At 35.4% G+C, this 8,729-nt stretch overlaps 1 protein-coding gene across 1 annotated transcript in view; it reads right to left on the minus strand.

Moving 5' to 3' along the window:
- PRKD1 (protein kinase D1) overlaps positions 1–8,729 on the minus strand; it is a 280,608-nt gene that overhangs the window by 20,908 nt on the left and 250,971 nt on the right. The window contains 1 exon segment of the mRNA XM_025043367.1: positions 1–23. Within this exon segment, the coding sequence (XP_024899135.1) occupies positions 1–23 (23 nt within the window).

Raw genomic sequence — 8,729 nt, forward strand, 5'->3', positions numbered from 1 at the left:
ACAACACCAGGGTGATGAAGGTTCTATTAAAGATAAATAAAGCACTTGAAGAAAATGAGTTTTTTGATACTGTTTGGCAAGCTCACTGATTATACAAAACTGTTCAAGTTTAAAGCTATGGAGAAACCCACTCTTCAGATTTTTAACACCTCTAAATTCCACATGTGCTGTCTTATATTTTTGAAATTTTAATGTCTCTAAAAAATACGTCTTTATTTTCTATGCATAGTGAAATTATTTTTTCTATGCTAAAAATCCAAGTTCCAGCACAGTGAATTGCAAATTACATTTTAATTAGAATACCATATTGAGAAATCTGTAATTTCTGAAGATCATCTCCAATATTAACCATACTGTCCTAAACAAGCATACAAGGACACCGCTACACACTTGGCAGAAATTTAATGTAGTGCATCTTGATGAATCACATTAGTCAGAACCTTTGGAAGTGCTCTGCTACTGGGGGATGCCATAGTTTGTCATGGAAGCTATTGTGTAGAGTGAAGATCCCACTGAAAACAGAAAAAAAAAATCTTGAGCCTCTGCTTTGTCCAGGACACCATGCTATGTTGTAGTCCTGCACGGTTCTCAACCACTCAATAAATATTTCCACAATAAAGTAATGGCTAATAATGATAGGCTGCATTTGGCTTGACATGTTAATTGTCACATATGTCAAGTAAAATTACTTTTAACATTAGATGGGCCTTTGTAATAATGCTTAAGTTTGAATGTTGGTCTGGAATTATCAACGAAGCCTTTGATCATTTGACCTTTACCATTTTTTCTTCTGCATGCAATAACAAAAAATCCTAATATTAAAAAAAAAAGATTATATATTTCACTTATATTTCAATGAGAAATGGGAAAAATCATGAACGAAACTACCTAAAGAAAAAAACCAAACTTACATGTGCTAACAGCTGAACAAAGAAAAATAAATAAATAAATGCTTATTTTAGAAAAAGAAACCTAAAATGCTCACTATTCAGACCTCACAGATGGATGCTAGTTGGTGAGCAGCAGAAGGCGTTGTGAGTGAATCTGTATTGTAGTCATCCTCCGCACTGCCCATTGGCAAGGAAAGCCTGGCATCAACTGGATATGGAGCTACACCGTGGTTGGCAGAAGCCCTCATGATGATGACCTGTTTCTCAGGGTGTTCTTCCACTACTTGGCAATTTTGATCTCTGCCTAAGATATCTGATTATCTTTTTGACCGATGCCTTCATGCCTAACCATGCAGCATAATACAGTCATGGAATAGCAAGTTTCTGAATGTGGCCCAAAAGATGCCTGTGCATCTACCCAATGGTCTTTAACCTCTAGAGGGCTGACGTCATTGTTCTTGAAATTGTTAACTAGTCAGACCTGGCTACTTCACATACTAGGCCTCCAGGGTTATTCTCTCCCGGTCAGAGCTGAAGTACGTGAAGAGAGGGTGGTAGTAACAAAACTTACACTCTTGCTCTTTTTTATCTGTCTTAACTGCCCACAAGTAAGGCCAAATAGCTAGTTGGCTTTGACCATTATGGGAATGCCAGATCCTTAGGTGAGAGACTGATGAATGACTACATATATGTTTAATATGCAGTATGGAATACGAGTGATAAGATTGTTCATACCTGAACCTGTGCCCAGGGTGTCTCATTTCATTTTTCATATGCCCCCTTCCCTAATAGAGGAGCCACACCAACTGGACAGACCATCAGCCTCTGGGTGTCCAAGCGTGTCAGCTGTCCTTGTTCAAATCAGGCTTTAAGGATGACATGAGAGTCCTGCCTGAGTTACGATTCTCCTTGCACATGTCCACTATGAGATGTGCTAAGTGCCTCTTCCTCTTCGGCATATCTTCTTGAATCTTTTGGTTTTTTTTTTTCTGTGTACTCTAAATTTAAGCACCTAAGTGGTTTTCTGGGGAGTTCAGCTTCCTAAACTGGTCAAGGACTTATTGTCTGGGTGGGGAACAGGAACAATGAACAGGAAAGGAGCAGACGACTGAAGTAGGCAGCAAGGCAAGGGGGTCCCCTGTGTGTAGACAGAGGGAAAAATAGAGTGTGAAGAAGATAAAGGTTGAGGTAGAGCAACTGTGGGAGCACAGGAAGGGCAGGGGAGGACAGAAGTGGTGCTGTAGCAACTCAGCCTGCTGCTTCTGCTGACTTTGTCCTAGGCTATGCAGCTTGCGGGGAGAAGAGGGAGTCACTAGATAACCCAGAAGCTCTCCTACCTAAATTATCTGAATATATATACAATGTTGACCCTCATGTGCCTCTATCTGTATTCCTCTAAGTATGTGAATTCTTGGAGGTACTAAAATCCTTCACTCAATATATCTTTTCTTCCTTTTTCCTACTCTACATGACTTGAGGAGCCATTCTCTATGGAAAGTAAGATTTTAATATATATTTGTCTAATTAGTGTATTCCTAGAATGTTCTAAGACTAAAGTATGGGACAGATTAATAAAGTATGGAACACATTAATAGCTATTTTGTGCCATGTTCACTGTAAACTCTGAAGGACTCTACAGATATCCTCTAATAGCATCTTTATGAAAAGGATTTGTAAAAGTTTTGTTATTTCTTGATAAAGGACTTCGAATATACTTAAGGGTATAGATTTTTAAAAAATATATTCAATGAAAGCATTGAACTAAAGGGCATGTATACACAAATGGTAAAAAAAAATGTTTTGTTCATTGTACTTGGTCCTTGATCTTTAATAAAAACTTCATGCTTTACAGGTTTGCTAAAAAATACATTGAGTAGGAAGCTGAAAAATTTTTCTGCATAGCTGATACATAATAAGTTGATATTTTTAAAGTTTATTATGTGTGATCGAGACAAGGCCATCACAGATGCTTACTTGTGAGCTGTATTTTTTTGCATTGAACCAAATGACCAAACTTGTTTTTACATTTCAAAGTAAAAAAAAGAAAGTGGAACATAAAGAATCATGCTGTATTTATCCAAATTCTCTATACTATATTGATGAAAAGTATTTCTTTAGCTTAGAGAAGGTAAAATTTAAAGACTGGAAACAGAAAAATTCAAGCTATTATTTTATATTACATGCATAACTCATATTATTTTTTTAAATACCTTAAGAGCAACTCTAAGATAAGCTTCGACCACGATGGTCCATGTGACTTGCTCACAATTTTAATTTTCTACATAAAATACAAAATCTAGAAAAATTTTTATATAAAATAGCTTTTCAATCTTTTCCTCCTAATGTGCAAAGTAACTTAATTCATTTTGAAATGGCTTGACGACTGCAACATAAACTATCACATCCTAGTGCTCAGAAAGAATTTTTGCTAACTTCTCAAGCCTACCTCAGGAATTCAGATAATAAATTTCACGGCAGAGTAAGTACTACAGGACTCTCTGGCCATCTGTTTGTTACATTTAAGTAATTTAATTTTCAGGAAATGAAACATTTGGTCAAGTACAGGAAAGAATAGTGTCCATTCACACATAACAGATTGATGACATATCCATGGGGTGAATATAAGTCGTTTCAAAGTCTGGAAGGAAATACTATTTGATTAAGATAAAAATTTTCCTGATTCAAGTTGCCTAGGGAATTCTTATGTAATTGATGGAGACTCATAGCTAAAAGCAAAGGGTTTTATAAAAGTAACAATATTTTATATTAAAAAAACAAAAGTTTAACTGATTAATACCTTTATGTTTATATTCTATTTTGTTACATCTTGGATTCATGTTAATATTTCATTTGTATATATATTCTTTAATTTTAATAGTGTTGCTTTATTATAAATATGAAGTTGAGAATTCATTCCATATAGAGCTAGAATAAATGAAAAATGTTATATCTTCCCCTTCTTCCTTCTTCCTTCAGGATTATTATACACAAACACATGAGGTGAGAAAGAGGAAAATTAGAATCAACAACTTTTCAACAAGTTATTTAGGACTAATACGGCCTTAATATGGGGACTTCTGTCAAAATGACTAAATAACTTAGCTCTTATTGAGACAGAAAGAAATAAACTTAAAAGTGATGAGTCCAAGATCTAAATTCTAAATGGCATGCAAAGCAGGAGGAAGAATATTCACAGCGGTGTGGGTGGGATATGAGGTTCCTTTCTTGGCACTGTTGCAATGGCTTTGTTGATTCTCATTTCTGTCAGTTTGCCAGGGTTGAGAGAAGAGCACACCATGTTATCCATTTTCTAATCACAGTCTCTTACAATTTATGCTTCCCTTAATGACCTGAGAAATCACAATCACCTAATATCTCATAAAACGGAAACAGCAATTCCCTGATAGATGCTAAAAAAAGTCATCGTGTAAAGAACAGATGATTATAAAAAACTCAAAGAATAGCTATAATCAAGAGGACAAGTAATAATAAATGTTGGAGAGGATGCAGAGAAAAAGGAACCCTCAAACACTGCTGGTGGGACTGCAAATTGGTACAGCCACTATGGAAAATGGTATGGAGGTTACTCAAAAAACTAAGAATTGATCTACCATATGATCCAGCAATACCTCTACTGGGTATTTACCCCAAAGACTTGAAGACCCATAACCAAAAAGATATTTGCACAGCGATGTTCACAACATCCTTATTCACAGTAGCCAGGACATGGAAGCAATACTGCCATTTGCAACAACCTGGATGGATCTCGAGATAATCATGCTAAGCGAAATCAGCCAGACAGAAAAAGCTGAAAGTCACATGATATCACTCATATGTGGGATATAAACCTAAAAGCAACAAATGAGCAGGACAAACAAACATAGACTCATGTACATGGACGATAGACTAGTGGTTACCAGAGGGTAAGGGGTGGGGGGAGGGGGGATATAGATGGAGTAAAGGGAGTCAAATATGTGGTGACAGAAAAAAAATCTAACTATGGGAGGTGAACACACAGTGTAAATATATATATGCCTTACTGTTAAAATGTACAGCTGAAACTTAATTAGATTTCATTAACCAATGTCACCATAAAAAATTTAATTAATTAATTAAAAAAAAGCAAAATAGAAAAAGTACAGTGGATAGTTACAAAATAGACACGGAGATATAAAGTGAAGCATAAAGAAAATAGTTAACAGTGTTATAATAAATATGTAAGGGGGAAGATGGGTACTAGATTTAGTAGGGTGATCATTTTGTGAATTATATAGATCTCTAATCACTGTGCTGTGTAACTGAAACTAATATATTATTGGATGCCAAGTATAATTGAAATAAAAACTCATTGAATTGTAAAAAAAATAAAATAAAAATAAAAATAAAAACTGTAAATTAAAAAAAATGACTCAAAGATAATACCCAAATTGATGTGGTAAGCTCAGCTCTCTCTCCTAAATTTCAGAATCTTATATCCAACTCTTTTTTGGGTACGCTCATTGAAAGGAAAGATATCTAATAATGGGAATTGATGTCTCTCCATCCAAACTTACTCTTCTAGTGTTTCTTCTCTTGGTAAATGGCCAACCATCTTCGTTGGAAACCCGAGTCATCCTAAACATTTACTTCTCCCTCAATTCCAAAACCAATTGATCTCTAAAATGAATAGAGTCCACTTCCTTAATTTCTCTCATGCTGACACCTCACCTTCATCCTCACCATTACTGCCTTGGTTTGAGACTTATCTCTTTCCTACGGATCTGCCACAGCATCCTAAGTGATCCCCTTGTCTCTGGTCTTGTTCTCCTCCAACCCATTCTCTAAAAGACTGCCACTGTAATCTTCCCAGAGTCGATTCTGAACATACCATCTTGCTTTAATTCCATAAGTAATCACCATCAGCTTCAGGAGGTGTACCCCTTTAGCAAGGTACATGGGACCCTTCACTATAAGCTCCTTTCCCCCCTCCCACCCAAATACTTCTCCGATTTCTCTTCTTCTGTGACATATGAACCCATCTCTGGCCATACTATTTTCAGAACAAGCCATAATCTCTCTCTCTTTTCTACACCTTCATACATACTGTTCTCTCAGGCTGAACCAGACTATTTTGCCTGGTATGAATATTCAGCTACTGAGCAGCTTTCATTGACTCTGCAGTCTGACTTGGTTGTTTCTCTATTCTTACAGTCTTTGGTACAATTCTATTTCAAAACAGTTAAATATTATACTTAGTCACTGGTGAACCTCTGTGTCTTACCTACAAGACTACAAGCATCTCAATGACTATATTTAATCAAGTATATTCCCAGTAAGTGTAAGCCTAGTGCCTGGTACATATTAAATGTCGAACACGAGTTTGTATATTTGATTGAAAGATGAAGAATCATTCCCTGTATCTCTTTATTTTTTAGTACATGAATTATATTCTTTAAATGATTTTGTTGAAGGTATGCCAATACATGTTTGACATATTTAATGACAGTACATTTTGCATCAAGTATGGTATATAGTGATATCTTCTTTTCAGAAAAAATTACAGTATCACACTTTTTCATCGTGAATTCACTTGAATCTGCTAATAAGCAATCTCAGGACTCTGATGATGAATAATATAATCACAAGTAATAATTTTTCTAATAAATACCAATAATATGGAACAGAATATCTTAGAGATAATACTATTGGTATGAGTTGCAAAATGATTTTCTAAAGTCCCAACAGTATGACAAAGATGTCCTAGTCATTTCCAGGTACCATTCCCTCAAAATATAAGAGTTTTGGCCACTGCTTTTAATAAATATTTCAGCATATTTGATAGGAATAAACATAACTTTCCTGCTATTTAGGTGACTTGTATTTATTTTATACCTAGGTCTTAATAAAGAGATACTCCTTAGCTTCCACTTATTCTCAAAGCCCACAAATGAACAGTCATCAGCCAGAGACAGGCAAAGCAGCAGCAGCTAAAGGCCTTGGTCAAGATATTTATTTTATTTTATTTTTATATAACTTTGATAGAATGCTTCTACTGTGCCAAACACTATTTCAAGTGGTTATGCAGAAGAATTCATTGAGCTGTCATAAAAACTTTATAAGCTTTGATATTATTATTATACTCATTTTTTAGATAAACTGAAGGAGAAATGTTAAGTTGCTTGCCCAAGGTCATATAGTTAGTAAGCTACAGGACTAGAATTCTAAATAATAGTGGCTCAGCTGCTTTCTCTTAACCAACTAATAATATTATTTCTCCTCTGAAATTGTAATATGTACCACAGAAGCCTGGACTCTCTCAGGATATTCCTTTTAAATTGTCCCTATGCCAATTCTCCCTTACATGACTTGTGACAATCTGATTTCCTATGGTTTCATTATTGTCCTGAGGGTGAGAAATAAAATACTAAAAATGGGCTATTCAGATGATAACTATCACTGTAAGTCTACCCCCTTACTTAGAAAAAGGCTTGCAACTAACTCCCTTCTTTTTTCTATATTTTTGATTTGCTCCAGGACAGATATGACAACAAGGAAAGCCTGGGGGCCTGGAACATAATTTCAGGAGCGCAGTCTCTGGAGACAGACTGCCTAAGTTTGAATGCCAGCTCTGCCACTTTCCAACTCCTGACTTCCATTTTTTGATATGTAAAATGGGATTAATGATAACATATCTAACCTTGCAACATAACTTGGATTTCATTACTTAATATATATAAAATACTTGGAATCATGCCTGGAACACAGGTCAGTTATTATTATTGTTGGGCAGATTTTCTGCAATTTTTAAAAGACCTGGGCCACATTTCCCTCTTTAGTTTGATAACTGAAAGTTTACTCTCAGTGGCAGAAAAAATTTCCTTTTGCCTTTCACCTAACAGAGGCCCCATCAGCAATGAAGAGCCACAAACTTGCATCTTCTAGTTTGTCCTCCCCATCTTTCCCCCTGCTGCGTTTTTAAACTTCAATGATGGCAAAGGTGCTTCTACTCTGATGCCAACCAGGTGAAGGCTGTGTTTAGCCCTCCCGACATAAAGTGAATAGAGACCATTCGGTTGTAGCATATGAACGTGTTTCCATTTCATGTTCAATTGGCAAAAAAGTCCATTTAGATAGGCTCAGACTTCAGTAGTTACCTTTTAGGGTAATATTTTGGGGGGGAAATTTCATCTGTAAAATTTTAGAAATGCATACTGATATTAATCTGGAACAAAATAAAGCTAACATATACTATCAGAATAATAAATGCACACAGTACTTCAATAAGATAAAGATAATGACCCATCCTCCTGTGAATAGGTATCACTGGCTGACATTTAGATCAATGGGGCCACAATCAAATGCAACCCATTTGACTCTGGGAACTCAGACATGTTCAAATCATCCCTGGTAAGGACTGTTTGCTTATACCATCCCTCAGAACTAGAGTGTAATGTTACTTTTGTTTTGGCACTAATTAGAACAGATATACCGTAGTTTAATATAATTCAAAATTTTGTGAGAGAAAATAAATTGAAGCATCTCCATTAGCTGCTAATGATAATACATACATATTGTGCTTGGACAGACAGAAAGAGAGTCAGCTTTCAGGTAGTTAGCTTGTCATGCCCAATTTACCATTACTTTTTTTCATCTTAAATTAGCTATAAGTCTGTGTATTCTATTAAGTAATACAGGCCCATGAAATTAAAAAAAAAAAAAAAAAAAGACCAAGTCTATATTTGCCAAACAAAAAATCACCTGAAATCTGATATATAACTTTTATATTCATGTATATCCATAAACCTATCCACACACTGCTCAGTCATCCAGTACTTCATCAGTTATAAAAAAAAAAAAAAA

The sequence above is a fragment of the Pteropus alecto genome, unplaced genomic scaffold, assembly GCF_000325575.1.
Source record: "Pteropus alecto unplaced genomic scaffold, ASM32557v1 scaffold171, whole genome shotgun sequence".
NCBI classification, from domain to species: Eukaryota; Metazoa; Chordata; class Mammalia; order Chiroptera; family Pteropodidae; genus Pteropus; species Pteropus alecto.